The sequence below is a fragment of the Apiospora marii genome (assembly GCF_038362585.1).
Source record: "Apiospora marii strain CBS 49790 chromosome Unknown utg000004l_segment0_segment0, whole genome shotgun sequence".
NCBI lineage: Eukaryota > Fungi > Ascomycota > Sordariomycetes > Amphisphaeriales > Apiosporaceae > Apiospora > Apiospora marii.
The window spans coordinates 397,221-415,646 of NW_027117375.1; the positions used below are offsets into that span (position 1 = coordinate 397,221).

Sequence of the window (18,426 nt, forward strand, 5' to 3'; positions counted from 1 at the left end):
GGACTCGGTTCTGTCCGCCCTAAGCACCTCCCCAAACTTTTTGGAGCCTTTTTGCAGGTGATTGATTGTATGTATCCTTAACTTGCCGCCAAAGGAAAAGCCCCGATCAGGAAAAACTGCACGGGAATGTGTGTTGTATGCCGGCTCATGCAAGCTTGCCTTCTTCTTGCTCTTTTTGTTTTTCTGCTTCGGAGCCCGGTTTTTAATTCTGTGTCGCGAGTGGATGCTGTCCAGTGTTCACCGCAATGCGCGCAGGTACAAACGGTCGCCTCTCTGAAAGCGCAGCGCTTGACTCAGCTGCAGGTCTGACGTCTTTAGGGAGTTAGGCTGCTGGGCGGCTGCTGGCTGCTGGAGGCAACTATAACACGAGTCGATATATCGCCCGTCTTCTTGTTTTAGCACAGAACGCAACGCGCCTAATGCGATTTTAGAGCCGACTCGAAAATAGACACCAGTCAAGGTAGCAGGCGTTCCCGGCGTAGTGCAGGACAGTGACAACGTAGCCGCAGGGAGCTATGGCCTGAGACTGGAATGTACTAAGGTGAGGAAAGCCACTACTCGAGGGTTGGGTTGGGTACGGGCCAGAGGCTTGGGGGTGGTGGAAGGTGAGTTGAGACAAGGTGTGCGCAGTACGGTATGATTTTGAACTTCTGTCGAAGGCCAAAAAGAATGAGAGATTCGAGAGAGTCCAGAGTGAACTTGAGAGAGGGACGAGCTTGCTGAAGATTGGTTTTAAAATGCGACAGGACGGGCAACAAGCCGCCCGCTCATAACATGACCTATGTATTTCTATCCAGCAGCCCAGGCGGACCATTGATGAGCTCGATTTATCAGCCTAGCACAGCCAAACCCCCCGGCCGATTGCACAAATTCCGTCGTGGTATGCCACTTTGTTCTCTGGTTCCTGACGGGATAAAAAAATCCTCGTCGCCAATCCGTCTCCTCTCCCCAGCCTGTCAATTTTTTTTTGTGAAATTGGAGAAGCGAGGGCCACTCAAGTGCAGGATACCTTTGCCCCTGGCTATACCGTGGCCATGATGTGTGGTATAGAGTACTCCAGAACAGGCCCCCCACATTCACAGACGCCGCCCAACGTTACCACAGGAAAAGAGTGGTTCATGGGCCAATAGCCATAGCCAAGCTCGGCATTGTTTACCTCCAGATGCCACCCACGGCGCATAGCCGTCGTCTCAGTGGCCAATAGCTGAAGTGTTTGCAGATAAAAATGAAGAGGTTGAACTCGGGGGTTGCTCTTGATCATTACCTCTATGGGTCACGGGCAGGCTCGGATATGGGGCAGAAGATGTGCTCGCGTTTCCCTGAAGCGCTCCCAGGCTCCCAGGCTCCTGCTGGCTGGCTGGGACAGGCATCCCTGTCCGCCCGCTTTGAACATCAATAAGTTTTCATAACGGTCACTATCATACTGCACTACGGAGTATCAGTCAGGGGTATGTAAAGGAAAGGCCCTGCAAAACCCAGGCACGTCCCGGCAGGCTTCCAGCGCCAACCCAGCAAGCCATATCGCTGATTCTCGAAGCTTCTGTGGGGGCTCGACCTCGAAACCAAGACAAGGCTGAATGCTGCCGCAGTCGGAGGCTGGAACGGCTGTAACATATAAAATGGATTCGACATGGGTTCATGTTACCCGAGTGCACTTGGCGTCAATACGTCATCGCTTTTCCTACAGCAACACCTGAATGCATTCTTTTGATATTCTAACATAATGACAGCTTCCCAGCAATAACGACCATTTCTATGTCGAATTGCTCCGTCTAGTCACCCTGTGAAAGTCAATATGCAAGCCGTCGAGTGCTGAATTATTATATACTCTATTGTTTGTCTCGGCTGTTATCTCCCATCCCTCCCTTTCAGTTAAAGTCATGTCTGATTGATACACGTTCTACCAATCCATGTGCAGGTTGATCCTTTAGAATGTATAACATGATCAAGGGCAAGTTGCTGGGTGAGATTCAGATATGTGCATGGCCTCATGAATTCAATTTCATATTCTTCATAACCGAATAAAGCCAAATGCTCCCTCGCCTTCATGTATCTCGTGTGAGCTATGGACTTTCGGAGCCTTCGTGAGAAGTAGCCTCCGAGTTATTATTGCCTCCAACAATAGAGTTGACAAACTCCTGATATTTGAACACCTCGCCCCTTTTCCCCAGCCCACCTACCATAGTCTTGCTGAACGCCCTCCGTCCACTGAAACCAGCCATGATCTTGTCCACTTCTGCCGCGGAAAGAGCCCGCTCGCCCGGCTCGGGGGCTGTGTTTAGCAAAGCGTCCCGCAGTTCCGCCAGATCTACCTGGCCACTATCATCTTCGTCAAATGCCGAGAATGCCGACATCAGCTCCGCACTTGGGGACATTGAAGAAAGCCCAGTTGCCAGGCTATTTAGAAAGGCAGCGAGTGTCATCGTTTGGGGTCCGCCTGGTGGGAAGTATTGCGAGATGTCGGACGAACTTGAAGAAAGGCCTACATGGGAGGTATCAGTTCTGGGGAGACTTACACGTGCGTATGAAGGCAGCGGCTTACCTAGCTGATTCAGCATGTCGACTACGTCTTCCCTATTGACAACTCCGTCGCTGTCTCTATCCAGAATCTGGAAGCCGTCCCTGAGAGTCCGTACCTGCGCAGGTTGAAGTTGTGACAAGGCATTGCCGTGTGTAGAGCGTGATGTCAGTTGCGGTCGGGCAGTTAATGGCGCTGTTGAGGCATGGGAATTCGATGACATGTCGTTGGTCTGTGTATGCGACAGTGACTTTCTAATTTCGGACAGATCTGCTGCGGCGGATGCGCTCGCAAATCGCGAGGGTGTTGGCATGCTACCGATCCTGGTGGCAGAGCCGGGGGGTGTTGACTGTCGTAAAGTCGATGGTGATGAAGGGGATTCGGGTCTGCGGAAGGGAGAGCCTCTAGTGGCGCCGCCGAAGCTGAGAGGCGAAGGTTTATAACCAGTTGCCTAAAGTCGTCGATGTCAGTTGGGTATATTCTGCACACAAGTAGCTCCACTTGACGATGCCAATGTTTACCATTGTTAAATTGGAGAAGGTTGATGGATGCAGCTAAAGGCCTTGACTTTTATGCAGAAGCAACGTGCAAGTGGCCAAGATGTCGATGCTGATGTCGAATGTATCGATGGATTCTGCACCGGCTCGATCTCGCTTGAGTAGGTAGGTTGTTTACAAAGATGCTCGAAAGCAAACGGGACAACGTTGAAGGGCGTGTAACGCCAAGGACACTCAGAAACCAGAGTCCAGTGGCGATTCAGAGCTTAGGTAGGCACTGCAAAAGACTGCAAAAGACTGCAAAAGACTGCAATTTTCAATGTCAATTTTAACGATCAAATCGATACAACCTGGGCAGCATCCAATTCGGCGAAGTCGCTATAGTACCTTTCCCATTGATGACATTGCGAGCCAGATTCAAAGACTGGCCAGCGGTCAACAAGGCCACTGGCTTGACCGGGCAACCAAGCTTGGGGGGCTTGGGGGGAAGAATCCTGGTAGGTGACACCAAAAGGAACTGACCATAACGCTAGCATCGAATTGCACAGGCCGCCAGTCGGCTTCTAATTCCGGGGGGGGGGGACGTACCTGACTTACAAGCTTTAAAGTGCACTTGCATCAATAGCCTGAGAAATTGTGGTTTGCTATTCTCTTCAGGTTACTGTAGGTGAGGCTTGTAATTCGACTTAGATTTGACGTAGCTTGTGCCCAACGAGCCAACTAGAACTGGCCGTCCCAATCCTGCGGGCGGGTTCCCGGTTTCAGGGTCCTCTTGTCCCACCAGGCACACCAGGCACAGCGGGCTATCTCCATGTATGAACGAACATGCCCCCCTCCCCCATACATCGCAGCGGGATGTAGGTATGTGATATCCCCAGTCCTCAGCAGCTTACGACGAATCAAAGGTTTGTCCCCAAGGCACCATATGCAGTTGGGATACACCGAAGGCTTATCGAAATTTGCCCATCCAAAGACCACTCACCCGCTGCCGGCGTGTGTTATCTAAATGTACGGACCTGGTCTTTCCTATACAAAGCCTACTCCGTACAACTATCCCTACATAGACCGTATCGGAACACATCAGACGCGGTATTAGACTAAGTGATATTTGGACACGAAGTATTGACCAAGTATTCCTTGTATGAAGAGATGGACATCAGCGCCAGCTCAAACACCAACTCCAGTAGCCAAACGCTAGACTGGAGGAACTAGACTCTCTGTTTTGGAGTAGGCATGCTGGCATTGAATACTTTAATACATGCCTACATGTCCTTAAAGACGACGCCCGCACTTCATCCAGTCCACGACTGATTGTACATACGGTAGTGCTCGTCTCACCTTCTCCAACCGAGCCATTTCTTCATTCCGAGATCTTCACTTACGGGGAACCGATGGGCGTGTTGGGTACCGCTCTTCAACAGCTTTCGGGTGTCTTAAAAGCCGCCAAACTGTTACTTCGGCTCCACGAATGGCAGGGGGCTTCTCGTCGATCAATTTCCAAACCCCCTTTTATTTTGCCCGCCCCCATCGAATTCCAAGCCACCTCCCGAACTATCGGGCAAGGTGAGGAAGCAGAGCAGAGCATTCAGGAGAGCGCAGCATTCTTTGTCACGCGACGCAGACCTTGGCATTGGCATTGCGGCAGTCGATCAATTGAACCCGAGAGAGTTCAGCAAAGGCACGACTAGCCCAGAGCTTACAGCAAGCCCTCGCGCATTCCCACGCACCAGCAACTGCAGCCAGACCTCCATACTGCTACTACCTTACGTTTAGGTACAGACGCCCCAACGCACGCACGTACGCACGCACGCACGAGCTCACGTTTGCCGGTTCCACCCACAAAGCATCCGGCAACGAGAGGGGCTTGTTGGGCATATTGGAACGACTATGACTTCAATCCATGGCTCCTTGCCTCATCTCACGCGGACCACAACGAATCAGTCATACTCGAATGGTCCTCCCGGCGCGGCGAACCCGCGCGCATCTCTCTCGTCTTTTCCCTCCTCGCGCTCCACCTCGCAGATGTCGCACAGCTCGAGACCCTCCCGGTCACCACAGCCGCCCATCCCGGCCGATACCGACCGCACGTCCGATCCAAGCTCCAAGTCCACCAAAACATCGTCGGTCGGCAGTCGCACCGGCGCCTCCTCGCAGCATTCCTCGCTCTCAGCCCCGAAGCGCTACAATCCCGACGCCCAATCGCCCAGGCGGCTCCGGTCGCAATATCCGCGCGGCTCAATCGACAACCATGTCGAATATATCCTGGTGGCGTCCTTCGACATTGACCGTGGCCCAGTGATGGAACATCAGTATCCCGTGGCCATCACCGGAGACGAGCACATGCTGGCCGAGCTCATGCTGCCGGACCAGGCACACGTGCGGAACCAGGACTGGACCATATTCTTTCTACACAAAGACACGAGTCAAGAGGAAGATGAGGAAGACGCCAAGGCAAAGGCAGAAAGGCGCAGGAGGCGAAAGCGCAGAAGAGACCGGGCAGCTGGACTGATCCCCGATGATGACGAAGAACCCGACGAGGACAGCGAAGACGATGAAGATGATGAAGACGACGACTGGGACGAGGAATCGACCGACAGCGAGCCCGAAGGCGGAGAGGGGCCGCCCTTAATCTACGTTCTCAATCTGGTGAACACGAAGCAGGACAAGACAGTAAAGAGAGGTGCGGTGGTGAAGGCGATGGCTATATGTACACGGCATCCCTTCCTGCACATCTACAAGGTATGGCACCCCTCCACTTGTCGATACGCATTTCTGCTTGCCTTTACTGACCTGGAACAGCCTCTGCTGCTACTTGCCCTCGAGGAATACTTCAAATCTCCTGTGCCTGAAACTCTGGCGATGCTTTACGATGCTGTTAATAATATGGATCTCTCGTTGATGCCAAAACTGAGTTTACTTGAGAGGCATCTCTTACTTGCGAGCGACAACAAAGACCTGTTCGTGGAGAAGTTTGCCCAGATGATTGAGATTCGCATGGCCGAGGACAAGAAGGAACTCAGCCAGCCAATTGAAGCAAGTAAGAGTCCGCCCAAGGCGCAGGCGCACGAGATATCTCGAGCAGGGACCAGAGCACACCTGCAGAGCTCGGCCGGGTATTCGATTCCACGAGACACTCATGAATTCGAGAGCAAAGTGCTGTACAAGGGGATACCCATTCCTGTCAAAGTGCCCACTGCGGTCATGCCCGAGACCGTGGGCGACTTTTCCCTCATCAAGCTGATTCAGACCTTCTCGGACCCTCATTCCAAATCTCCCCTGCCATTTCCGGTGCACCCTCATTTGACAACTAATGGTCCAAGTACGCATCCCGTCATCGTATTAGCCAATGCGCTTCTTACACAAAAGCGAATCATCTTCCTGGGTCACAACATGCCGTCTGGAGATGTGGCCGAGGCAGTGCTTGCCGCCTGTGCTTTGGCCTCAGGTGGCCTCTTGCGCGGGTTTACAAGGCATGCCTTCCCCTACACGGACCTGACCAAGATCGATGACCTTCTGAAGGTGCCAGGGTTCATTGCTGGCGTGACGAACCCGACATTCGAGAATCATCCCGAATGGTGGGATCTTTTGTGTGATATCCCGAGCGGACGCATGAAGATCAGCAGCAAGATCGAGAACACACCCATCACGGAGGGATTGATTTACTTCCAACAACAGAATCCGTCGTTTGCCAATTTATTAGGTGGGTCTAGCGCGAGTGCTGCCACCGACCTGACTGGCGATATGGTTTTCATGGGTGATATCTTGAAGAGCATCGCAACGAGACGCGGCGAACGAGCCATTAGAGCAAAATGGCGAGACTGGGTGCTCAAATTCACACGCATCGCTGCGGCCTTTGAAGAGAACGTATATGGGGCCAGCGCTTTGTATATCGGCGGTGACGAGTTTGAACATGTCGCAGGAGCTGGGGGCCATGGCTACGTGTGGGCGGACGATACGGCTAAGCAAAAGGAGCTGGCGGGCAATGTCTGCCGGATCGAGGGCTGGAGAAATACCCGGAGCTACTACAGCTACATCCAGGTGAGTACCAGAAAGCCACTCCTGTTTCTTGGGAGAACAAATCAGCTGACCTTGGTTGTAGGACCTCGCCCAAGTATACACCGTCAGACCTCTGAAAGGCCTCGACTTGCATCACATGCATGACCGCCTGAGGACACAAAAGCTAAACCCCACACAGAGCCGGGAGATTTACCTAGCATTTGCGAAGTATGTTCATTCCTACGACGAGATCTGCCTACTCCTCACGGTAGCACCCGAATCGCACGCCGGTCTGTTCTACCTTGCGCTGGGCCTCTTCCACAAGGACAGGGACGTGAGAGTCAAGACCTCACATCTCCTTGAGCGGGTCGGCGACCACATGGGAGGACAGCACTGGTGGCGCGGGCTCAGCCGGTTCGAGAAACTGGCGTTCCATCGCATCAAGCGGGAAGCGGAAGCAGAAATGAAGGCCAAGCTTGAGAAAGAGGGTGTGGCCCCCGAAGTCGAGAAGCGAGTCAGCTAGAGAAGCCATGCCGGGCAAACGATATTCTTATTGGAAAAGGGGGAGGTAGACTCTTGGCGGGATCCTTATTAGACGTCCCCATGCTTTCAGTTCTAGTATTCCACAGAGCGAGGATGCCTGCATGCGAGCGAGCTATTTATCAATCTGCATCGCTCTTCCTGTTACCTACGATGGAGAGCACACGCCAACATAAGTATATATATACTCGAGAGCCAATTTCATATAGAGATACCCATTATCTCGGTCTGACTATCGGGCCGTCCACAGTGCTCTAACCACCCGCTGGGCAGTCCCGGTCAAATTTCTAGCCAGTAAGCTTACATACATTAGGTACTTACGTAGGTGGTTCAGACCGGAGGATGGCCTACTCAGCTGGCAGACCGTCCGCGCTTTGCCATTGGACGGGACGCATGCTAAGGCCTGCGGTTAATGCTTAGTCTACCTGCACATTGACGACAGCTCATGTTTCGCTCCGGATTGTTCAATGTCAGTAGGAAGCCCCAGGTCAAGCGGGAAGCATCTAACCTCGCGGGAACAGACCTATTATGGGCATAAGTTTCGTCTCGATAAGGGGACAAAGCAAGAATCGGTGTGGCCAGGCTCAGTCGTGCCTACGACGTATGTAGATCTTTTTGTCAGTCAGCAGAGGTATCACATATATGTATGTAGGTACATATATTTGATAGAGTTGGACTTGATTGCGGCTGGACCGGCTTTCTTTGAAAGGAGGGGCTGAGCTTTCGATGCGGTCAGCACTAGGTAATACGAAGGCGTATTCTGGGAGCTAGACAGGTGAGCCCGTTGAGGGAAGATGGCAAGCAGGCAAGAGGCTGGAGATGATCGACTGGCTCGATTTGTATATAAGGCGTCTGCCCGGATGCGATGCAATTGCAGTTTGCTGTGAAACAAGATTTCTTCGTTTCCGGGAAGCAGCTTCCCTTCCGACCCCAGTGAACAAACATCCCCTGCCCCCTTGCAAACCAAATTTGACAGTTGCGGAGAAGTCATCGCATCCCTGCCAGATAATTTCTTGAGCGAAAGTTCTATAAAGACTTCAAAATCGCCCCGAGTGCAAGTGACGACATCTTCCTCTCTGCCCTCGTCCAATAGCCGTACTCAGCAGTTCACCTACATAGGTACCTTGCCCACCTGCAGTCACCAAGCCCAGTTGCACTCAAGAGCCAAGTCAAAGCCGCAGCCATGCAGTTCCGCACGACAATCACCGCTCTTATCGCTGCTGCCTCTGTCTCGTCAGCGGCCCCGACGCAGCAGCTTGCCAAGAGAGAGCTTGGAGGTGTATGTTTGCTTCCGCGCCTTGAAAGACACACTCTCCCCCTGTTTTTCTGCGCACCTTTGGGGTATAAACACCAAATTTGCTCATCGGTTGGTTGTATAGGTTCTGATCTGCCAAGGAGTCAACGCGACAGGTCCATGTCATTACGAGGTGTACTCGCTGCAAGACTGCCACGACCTGCCCGCGAACCTGTCGGGCAACGCAGCCACCTTTGCGCCGGACGGTGACAGCTTCTACTGCTACCCACGAGTGTAAGCTCTGCTGCCTCCTAATCCTGTTTCCGGAGAGATGGGAATACTGATATATCCCCTCTACAGTGGTCACTGTTCGGACATCTGCACCAGCCCAACAGGCTGCACGTTTGGTGCCGTCAACTTCTCGTCGCCTGTCAAGTACGATTTGACATCGATACAGTGGAACACTCTTATCGAGTCGTTCACCTGCTACGAGAACTCGACATCTACGGCCACATCGTAAAGATCGACACAGGAGAGAAGGAGAAGTTAATTTCGCATGGACGGGGAATGAGCTAATACTGATGATAATGAACCCCTGCTATAGGACCGAGTAATTATTGGGGGCGGGAGGGAAAGGAACAACTACCGGGAGGTTCACTTATGCGATTGGCATTGCCGCATTGGCGCAGGTGTCGGGGGTGGCTCGGCATTTCGGGCTCCATTGAGGATGACGCCAGTGCAGTTGGAGCTTGGGATGAAGAACGCGGGGAGCTTAGGTACAGTGCTCCTGTACGGCCTACAGTCGACAGCTGCCCATGACACCCAGCAGCAGCTCAAGACCTTTCCGTCGCAGAATAAGCAGCTGGAATGAATAATGAATTACATAATTAATCTACAGTAGGTATGCATGCTTCAAACGAAACATATCTGCCTACCTAACATTTGTTTGCGTTGACGTCAGAATCAGCGATTGGCCGTTTCAGTACCGCTTGGGTTCGGTCGATATTTATTCACCGGGCGGTGGGGTTAACGTCTCCAAAGACAGTCAGGTTTAGCGGTCATGGCGGGGTTGCCAACACTTATCTACGACACCACTGGAGTGAGTAAACAGGATGTGTAAGTATTTGTCGCCGGCAGAAGTCGAGAGCCGCAATTCCTCCAACCATTGGGGTAACAAATAAGATCAATCCATACCAGGCTCAAGTTTACTGGACGTAGTGTCAACTTCAACCTTTCTCTTATTGTATGTCATTCACACGACTATTTACTGCTTGCACATCCGCTACGACTACTACCATCACCAAAAGAGCGTTCTTCAGGATGGCTTCGACATTCGAGACCAAGGCGACCATCGCAACCTTTGGCGGCAAGCTGCTCAAGCTGTCCCACAAGTCCAATGCCACCCAGACGCCCATGGACGTGAACCTCTACCTCCCGCCCGCCTCCAACGACCGAAAGGTGCCCGTCCTCATCTTCCTCTCGGGCCTGACCTGCACTCCCAACAACTGCTCCGAGAAGGGCTTCTTCCACGCCGCCGCCAGCAAGGCCGGCATGGCCGTGCTGTACCCGGACACGTCGCCGCGGGGCGCGGACCTGCCGGGCGAGAAGGACAGCTGGGACTTTGGCGAGGGCGCCGGCTTCTACATCAACGCCACGGCCGAGCCCTGGAAGAAGCACTACAACATGGAGACGTACGTCACCAAGGAGCTGCCCGAGGCCGTCTTCGGCGCCTTTGGCGACAAGCTCGACCAGTCCCGCGTGTCCATCACCGGCCACAGCATGGGCGGCCACGGCGCCCTCACCCTGTTCCTCAAGAACCCGGGCATGTACCGCAGCGTCAGCGCGCTGGCGCCCATCTGCAACCCGAGCCAGTGCCCCTGGGGCGAGAAGGCGTTCGGCGGCTACTTTGGCGGGGACAAGTCCCTGTGGGCCGGCAGCGACGCCACGGAGCTGGTCCGGTCCCGGCTCCAAAGCGGCGCCAAGCTGCCCTGTCTCATCGACGTCGGCACCGGCGACAACTTCTACAACCAGAAGCAGCTGCTGCCCGAGAACTTCGAGAAGGCCGTCAAGGAGGCGGGCGTCGAGGGCGTCGAGGTGCGCTACCAGCCCGACTACGACCACTCGTACTTCTTCATCTCGAGCTTCGCGGAAGACCACGTCCAGCACGCCGCGAAATACCTGCTGTAGGGGCTGTGTGGCCTCTCTCCATAGCACTTCAAAGATAACATGAAAGAAATCAAATCATCCAATTAAAAATTTACATCTATGACTGCTGTTTTACAGGACTTCGAGTTGGTATATTACGTAGCTTACGACGCCCGCACTACGGGTACTCTATTGTCGCCGCCAATTAAAGCAACGACTAGTTTTAGTAACAGCAGATTATATAGGCCTAGCTTGACGGGAGCCATCTGACCATGGTGGAGATGGTTGGTAAGGGGCACCCAGAAGTTATACCGCCTACATGGCCGTCTCGAGTCAACAAACAGAGGATCATGGGTGGGATGTGAATTTGGTATATTCCTGGAAAGCAGCCAAACAACGCCTCGCTAAAACACCGTTTTTCTTTTTCTTTCTTCTCTATTCCCTATGCCACCGTAGAATGTTTGAGCAGGCCAAGGTGCTCTAAGTGTAGCGATTCCTCAACAGCGGCTGAAACTTGTAGCTTGAACCAGATCGAGTTTACTGGAGCAGCTCCTCGCAGGTCCAGTCCTCGTAGCTAAGGCAGAATAGTCAGCACTGAAGAAAAAGGAATTGGGAAAAGCCTCCAGTACACCCAGCACACGGAGGGATCCTCAAGAAGACTGTTGGGATAGAAGGAGGGGCAAAAGACATACTATCCATCCGGCATGTACCGGCGCACTATGAGAGGGATCTTCTTCTCACGCAACTCCTTAATCGCGATCTGAAGGGGATCCGTCTCACCCTCGAGGTCGACAAGGACGGGGGCGTTCATGCTGATCTGCAGGGCGCGGGTGCCGAGGATGCGCGCCTTCTCGTACTTGGTCATGTAGGGGGTGGTGGTGCGTTCCTCGGTGGGGATCTTCTTGTCCTTGTGCGCGAGCCTGGCCTCGCCGGCCTTCTTGCCTCGGGCCTGCGCCGCAGCCGCCGAAGGGTCGCCGCCGATCACGACGTTCTCCTCCTCCTCGGCGCCCCGGCGTCCGTAGTCCTCGTCCTCGGGCACCTCGGCGTCGAACTCCTCGACGGGCTCCTCGTCATCGTCGAACATGGGCTCATCGCTGTTGTTGAGGGAAGCGGTCAGTGACTCGGTCGATGCGAAACAAGCAAAGGGGAGTTCCAGAAGACCAAGACGCAAGAGGGCTTCCCGCTTCCTCGTGCGCGGCGGGCGCAATCGAGCGGAAGGGCAGGTGGCGCGATGGCCTGCAGCCACAGAGGCCATTCAGTAAAGGCAGAGAGGGCAATAAGACTTACCCACGGACGGGATCGTCCCGATCATCGTCGCCAAAGTCGGACATCTTGCTTCAGGTGAAGTTGGAAGAAAGCTTGCTGATGTCGTGCAAAACTCGAGAAGAGGGTAGACTTGAGCGCGTCCGTGTGGGTGGGCGCAGCGCAGAAAGGCAGACTATTTTTACTGGTGAGGCGGCTTGGGGAAATGCAAAATTTAAGCTGCAAGGCTGACGATCCGAATGGACGAAGAAAGTTCCAATTACCGCTTTGGCTTTGGCATGGCGTTTTTTTTTCTGCTTGCGTCGAGTAGTAGCGCGTCGGATTTCTTTGCAGGGTCCTGGTGGCTTAGCTCAAGCTTGCTGTGGCGGTGGCTGTAACTTTTTGCAATTGACCCCTTTCTTTATAAGTTTGTATGGACGTATTGAGCAACGATTGCTTAAAGTATAAATTTTTAATAATTTATATTAACTAGAACTCTCTGCTTTTTAATAAAATAATTACATTTATATAGCTTAATAATCCTAATTAATGTGTATAAATATAGTTATAATTTTATATATAATTGCAGTTTAGCCTGTTATTTAGCTATTTTAATGCAATCGAGATAGCATGTATTTATTGAGGCCACACTTGATCCTAGGACCGGCTGTCCGCAACCAAATACTCTGTGACAGCCAAGCGCAGGTCTTCATCAATATCCAGCGTCTGGAGCTGCCCCAGCTTGTCCATCGCCTGTGACTTCTTTGCTGACACGACATCCCACACAGCGTCTTTCACCTCGTAGTCGTTCTGAGCCGCGTTCAAGATGGGCTCGATCAGAGACACTGGGTCATTTATCGCTAACTGGGGATTCGGGCCCAGCTCTACGACGACCTGGGACTCGGCGGGTACGTCGGAAATGCTGACCGTATTCCCGCCGTTGAAGGGCCGCGTGTAGTCTTCCGTTAGAGACGCGGATATCACCATCACCCGCAGGGACATATCCTTCACCGTTTTGAGCCCAGGAAACCGGAAAGACCAGCCACGGGTTCTGTCTGTTGTCTTTGAGCCCTTGGACTCGGAGGTCGCTCCCACATGGACCCTGCCAGTAGACTGCGTGAAGTTGATGGGCGTCCTGCTCCATTCCTGGACTTGGCCCAAGCCGTCACTCCTCGCCGTAGAATCCTCTTCGTCCTCTATGAGCTCGAAATAGCCATCGGCGCCAACGGCTATAACGACCTCGAACGCATCAAGGTTTCCGCCGCCGTTCTTTGGGATCTCATTCTGGTCCAAAGGCACAATGGAGCCTTCTTTCAACAATACGGGATACTGCTCCAAGGGGCGACTGAGCCACAGCTCTCGGTCCCCATCATACACAACACCACTAAAATAATCGACATAACGCCCTGGTGGTAGCCACGCTTTGACTTTCCCCAATCCTAGGCTACCATTCTGGGGCGTTGTGATAGGGACCACAATCATCTGGCTTCCGAAGTAGTACTGGTTGGGTACCTTATACGCAGCATCTACGTAAGGATATTCCCAGTACATCGGCTGGATGAGTGGCTCGCCTTGCACTGCGGCCCTAAAGTTCATTGTGTGGAGGTAAGGGATCATTCTGTGTCGCAAACGCATGAATTTGGTCACGACCTCTCTCGGTACAGGCGGTAACTTCCATGCCTCCTTTGCCACCCACAAGCTCTTGCTGGAATGCAGTCGCATGATAGGCGAGAAGACGCCATACTGTGTCCAGCGGGTCAGGAGGTCATAGTCCTTTACACCGTTCACTTGGGTTATCTAATGTTAGCTTGCGTTGCTTTATTGATGGATATGGTTCACTTACTGTGCCCTCCAATGTCATGACTCCACCATCCGTAGCCAATATTGGATGCCATATTCGTAAACTCAGGTTGGAAATCCAGACTAGCCCAGGTCACCACCGAATCGCCGGAGAAACCGATGGGATACCTGTGACTGCCGGGCCCAGCGTAGCGAGAAAAGATGAGCGGGCGCCCTTTCTGCCTCCTGGCGTTGTGCAGGAAATGGTAGTGATTCAATACCCAGAGTGGATCGACGCCCATGAGGGAGAACTCTCCCTGCTGCCAGTCCACCCAGATGAAATCGGTACCGTCCTTCTCCAAGGAACTAATGACAATGTCCATGTATGCGGCCAAGTATTTGCGGTTCGTGATCTCGAACGGTACCGGGTCCTTGTTTGATGTGTCGTGCCCCACAGCCTGGGCGACTTCTTTATACAAGTCCTCGTAGCTATGAATTCCATCTGCTGGGTGGTCGTTCAAGGTGACCTTGAGACCTCGCTTGTGCAGCTCGGTCAGGAAGGCTGGGGGATCAGGGAACAGCTTTTTGTTCCACGTATACCCAGTCCAACCCGTCATGCCAGCGTCGGTGATTCGTGGGTCGTCCACCAAGTGCCAATCCATGTCGATGACGGCGGTGGAGAGCGGTATCCCGATGTCGTGGAATTTGTCCATGAGGGTCAGATACGACTCTGCCGTATACTCGTAATACCGCGACCACCAATTGCCCAACGCCCAGCGCGGCAGCACGGGAGGCGACCCGGAAATCGCATAGAGCCCCTTGACGGCCTCCCGGAAATCGTGACCGTATGCAAACAGGTACCCATCGACACGTCCCTGACCAGCACGCCGGGGCGCTACGAAGCCGTCCTCCTCGAACAGCATAGACGTCGAGTCGTCGATGACAGAGAACCCTTTCTGCGACACCACGCCAGGCTCGACCTCTATCCTGCCATTCACGCCATCGAGCGTCCGGGTCGTGCCACCCTCGGTTTCCTCGTCCTTTCCATACCGCCAAGTGCTGCGTGTGTGGTTGGCCACGATCGCGAACAGACCGTGTGGGCTGAACTCCTGCTTGTTGTACGTGAGGTGGAAGCGCGCCGTGATGATCTCGAGCAGGTCCTCGGTGTCTTTGATTCGGTGATCCGGGACCTGGACATTGCCCGAGTTGCTGCTGTTGCGTGTCGCGGCAAACGCAGATGGCCGGTCCTCAAAGACGCCGTCCGGTGCCCACTCGTACCGCAGAAGGCCGTCTGTCAGGAGCGTGAATCGGTATTTGGCACCGTCCCGCCCGCCGATTATACGCGAGTCTGCTTGCGTTGCCATGGTGCGTGTGAGCTAGTACCCTTGTGTAGAAGCTATTGGCCTTCCCCGTGTCAAACCTGCCCGGAACTTGTGATAGCTCTGTACAACTTTACACTGCGAGTCCTTGGGTTCGAATGTCACAAAATCCCCCACTCCCTGCTCCCCTTACCCTGCACTGCCCTACGTCGTACATGTAAGCTTTCCCCGCATCTTCCCCCGCAGTCCTTTTCTGGGCAATATCGGGATCTGCTCGCCAATGGGAACAAAGCAATTATCGACGAGCAAAGAAATATCCTGTAGGTGCTTAGTTCTCTGCCGAGCTTGCATCCCTGCATAAGTACCTACCCAATCCAATGCTACGTAGTACTGGTACACGGAAGATGTCATGGGGCTTCACAGAGGTGAATCTTATTGGTAGCGATGGCGACCGTGCCATTGCAAAGCTTAACGGCAAGGCCGATACCATTTGATGCATGCAACCGGTTGCTTACACATTACCTACCTTTTGGCGAGCAGAAGCCATTTGCTTGGTGCGACTTGAGAATGACGGGTCGGGCATTCCAGAGGGAGGGATATTTCCCTTGTTTCTCAAGCCATCGTAAAACTGTTGGTTGTGTGTAACATATAACACTCTAGAACAGAAACACGATGGCGAACGAGCCCAAAGCCCTGGCGGAACACGATGAGAGAGGCACGGCCACTGTAGCTCCGGCGGCTGGAGCTGTCCGCTTGGACGACAAGGTGCTGGCCAAAATGGCCGCGGGCATCAGCAACTTTGACGATATAACCCATGATGCGCACGCGGCCACCAACTACGAGCACGACATGACGCTGCGGGAAGCTCTGACGCTGTACCCCAAGGCTATCGCCTTCTCCATGATCCTTTCGGTGTCGCTCGTTATGGAAGGCTACGACACGGCGCTGCTGGGCGGCTTCTTCGCGTACCCGGCGTTCCGCAAGAAGTTCGGCGAGCCCGTCCACAGCGGCTCCGGCACCTACCAGCTCACGGCATCGTGGCAGTCCGGTCTCCAGGCCATGGTCCAGGTCGGCGAGATCGTCGGTCTGTACCTGGCCGGCACCTTGGCCGAGAAGTACGGTTACAGGAAGACCCTGCTCGGCAGCTTGGTCTTCATGATCCTCGTCATCTTCATCATGTTCTTTGCGCAGAATATCAGTATGCTGATGGCTGGAGAGTTCCTTTGCGGGCTGCCCTGGGGGGCATGGCAGACATTGACTACGACGTATGCCGCCGAGATAGCGCCAATAGCTCTTCGCCCCTATTTGACTACTTTCGTCAATATGTGTGTAAGTCTGTCCAGACGCCAAGAACAGGATGGAGCGGCCGTTTCCGGGGCACGGGTTGCTGAACTCCAAGTAGTGGGCAATAGGCCAGCTAGTCTCGCAGGGCGTTCTGCGTGGCCTCCTGTACAGACAAGACGACTGGGGCTGGCGCATCCCGTACGCAATTCAGTGGGCTTGGCCTCTTCCGATAATCACCGGAGTCCTGTTGGCACCTGAGGTAAGTGGAGAGCACCGCTAGGCATCGAAATTCCTGGCCAGCTGCTGCGCGGTCCTGTAACCTAATGTAGTATGCCCTGTCTAACAACAGATTACAGTCTCCATGGTGGTTGGTAAGGAACGGCCGTGTCGAAGAAGCGAAGAAAGTGCTGCAATCTTTGGTATCGGCAAAGAACAGCAACTATAGTGTCGATCGGAACGTGGCCATGATGATATATACGGATGCACAAGAGCGAGCGGTAGCACAGGGTACCTCCTATCTGGACTGCTTTAAGGGGGTTGACCTTCGTCGTACCGAGATTACCTGCTGTACCTGGCTGATCCAGATCGGATGCGGCATCTGGTTTGGAGGCAACGCCACGTACTTCCTGGAGCAAGCCGGCTTTGACAACGAGCAATCATTCAATTTTGGCCTTGGGCAGAATGCCATCAATGTCTTCGGGACCATCTGCTCATGGTGGGTGATGCAGCTGGTTGGGCGCCGCTCGCTGTACCTCTCGGGCCTCGTCATCATGTTCGTCCTCCTCCTTGCCGTCGGCTTCATGGGGATCCCGGAGCCATCCGACGCCATTGCTTACGGCTCGGGGACTCTGCTCATGCTGTTCACGCTGACCTTCGGCGTCACGGTCGGCCCCGTCTGTTACTGTCTCGTCTCGGAGATGCCATCGACCCGGCTTAGGATCAAGACGGTGGCGCTCGCTCGCAATGCCTACAATGTCATGAGCATAGCTGCCAACTTCTTGAACAATCCCATACTCAACCCGCTGGCGTGGAATCTGCGCGGCAAGGGTGGATTTATTTGGTGTGGCTTTTGTCTGGTTTCCTTCACGTGGGCTTATTACAGGCTACCAGAGCCCCGAGGACTAAGTGCAGGCGAGATGGACGTCCTATTCCAGCAGAAGGTGCCGGCTCGTCAGTTCACCAAAGTGAAGGCCGATCCGTTCCGTTCTGTCAATCTTGAGATCGAACAGGTTGAGCCCCTGGAAGCCCCTAGTAAATCAAGGGTGACGGGAAGAACCGAGGTGTAATGGTGTCCTCGGATGCGACACCCTTCGACAGATGGATGGCATAGTGTTTTTAGTATTTATTCGTCGTTGTCTCCAATCACCTAACAATGAAGTCACAAATGATCTACCCAATGCACGTACATGTAAGTTGACTCTTCTCGATATGACGACTAAGTGGTATGCACCGGCCAGCAACCGGCCCCTGTTGGTGCCATCCCTTTCTTTCTATAATCGGCAATGCGAAGTTGGCAATGATTGGATAAGCCTCTATGCACTGGGAGTATGTATGTCTGTATGTATGTATGTACACTTAACTGTATTGATGCTTATGCTGTCAAGGGTCAATTAGCTGCCCAATACCATGTTAGTATCGATTCTAAATGCCAATGCCAAGCTGGAATTACACAAACTTGACTTCCCGTCAATGAAACTGTCAATATAACTTTGGTACGCTTATGGATACACCTTCTCTCATTACGTACATGAATATCTCTCTTTGCTTACCTACCTATACCCAACCAGAGTCATGCAGGTAGGTAGTTACTTAATTAATTGTGATTGCATGCAAATTGTCTTTTTCTCACCGGCAGTGAAACCTGATTGGCTT

The 18,426-nt window shown here is 53.4% G+C and overlaps 7 protein-coding genes across 7 annotated transcripts; 4 read left to right on the plus strand and 3 right to left on the minus strand.

Annotated features, from left to right (window-relative positions):
* Nucleotides 1-2,063: 2,063 nt before the first annotated feature.
* On the minus strand, nucleotides 2,064-3,042 carry PG985_006062 (uncharacterized protein; the record flags this gene model as incomplete). The annotated part of the gene is made up of 3 exons (XM_066825831.1): nucleotides 2,064-2,482; nucleotides 2,543-2,940; nucleotides 3,008-3,042. 3 exons carry the CDS (start codon nucleotides 3,040-3,042, stop codon nucleotides 2,064-2,066), a joined length of 852 nt encoding a protein of 283 aa, XP_066685438.1.
* Nucleotides 3,043-4,902: 1,860 nt separating this feature from the next.
* PG985_006063 (uncharacterized protein) lies at nucleotides 4,903-7,534 on the plus strand (the record flags this gene model as incomplete). Its single annotated transcript, XM_066825832.1, has 3 exons — nucleotides 4,903-5,754; nucleotides 5,815-7,053; nucleotides 7,115-7,534. 3 exons carry the CDS (start codon nucleotides 4,903-4,905, stop codon nucleotides 7,532-7,534), a joined length of 2,511 nt encoding a protein of 836 aa, XP_066685439.1.
* Nucleotides 7,535-8,734: 1,200 nt separating this feature from the next.
* Nucleotides 8,735-9,305, plus strand: PG985_006064 (uncharacterized protein; the record flags this gene model as incomplete). The annotated part of the gene is made up of 3 exons (XM_066825833.1): nucleotides 8,735-8,830; nucleotides 8,931-9,079; nucleotides 9,146-9,305. 3 exons carry the CDS (start codon nucleotides 8,735-8,737, stop codon nucleotides 9,303-9,305), a joined length of 405 nt encoding a protein of 134 aa, XP_066685440.1.
* Nucleotides 9,306-10,105: 800 nt separating this feature from the next.
* PG985_006065 (esterase) lies at nucleotides 10,106-10,972 on the plus strand (the record flags this gene model as incomplete). The annotated part of the gene is made up of 1 exon (XM_066825834.1): nucleotides 10,106-10,972. One exon carries the CDS (start codon nucleotides 10,106-10,108, stop codon nucleotides 10,970-10,972), a length of 867 nt encoding a protein of 288 aa, XP_066685441.1.
* A 649-nt stretch (nucleotides 10,973-11,621) lies between these two features.
* Nucleotides 11,622-12,261, minus strand: PG985_006066 (DNA-directed RNA polymerases I; the record flags this gene model as incomplete). The annotated part of the gene is made up of 2 exons (XM_066825835.1): nucleotides 11,622-12,024; nucleotides 12,218-12,261. 2 exons carry the CDS (start codon nucleotides 12,259-12,261, stop codon nucleotides 11,622-11,624), a joined length of 447 nt encoding a protein of 148 aa, XP_066685442.1.
* A 568-nt stretch (nucleotides 12,262-12,829) lies between these two features.
* Nucleotides 12,830-15,315, minus strand: PG985_006067 (glycoside hydrolase; the record flags this gene model as incomplete). Its single annotated transcript, XM_066825836.1, has 2 exons — nucleotides 12,830-13,959; nucleotides 14,016-15,315. The coding sequence occupies 2 exons, from the start codon at nucleotides 15,313-15,315 to the stop codon at nucleotides 12,830-12,832; spliced, it is 2,430 nt and encodes an 809-aa protein (XP_066685443.1).
* A 627-nt stretch (nucleotides 15,316-15,942) lies between these two features.
* Nucleotides 15,943-17,840, plus strand: PG985_006068 (general alpha-glucoside permease; the record flags this gene model as incomplete). The annotated part of the gene is made up of 3 exons (XM_066825837.1): nucleotides 15,943-16,599; nucleotides 16,673-16,813; nucleotides 16,911-17,840. 3 exons carry the CDS (start codon nucleotides 15,943-15,945, stop codon nucleotides 17,838-17,840), a joined length of 1,728 nt encoding a protein of 575 aa, XP_066685444.1.
* Nucleotides 17,841-18,426: the final 586 nt, after the last annotated feature.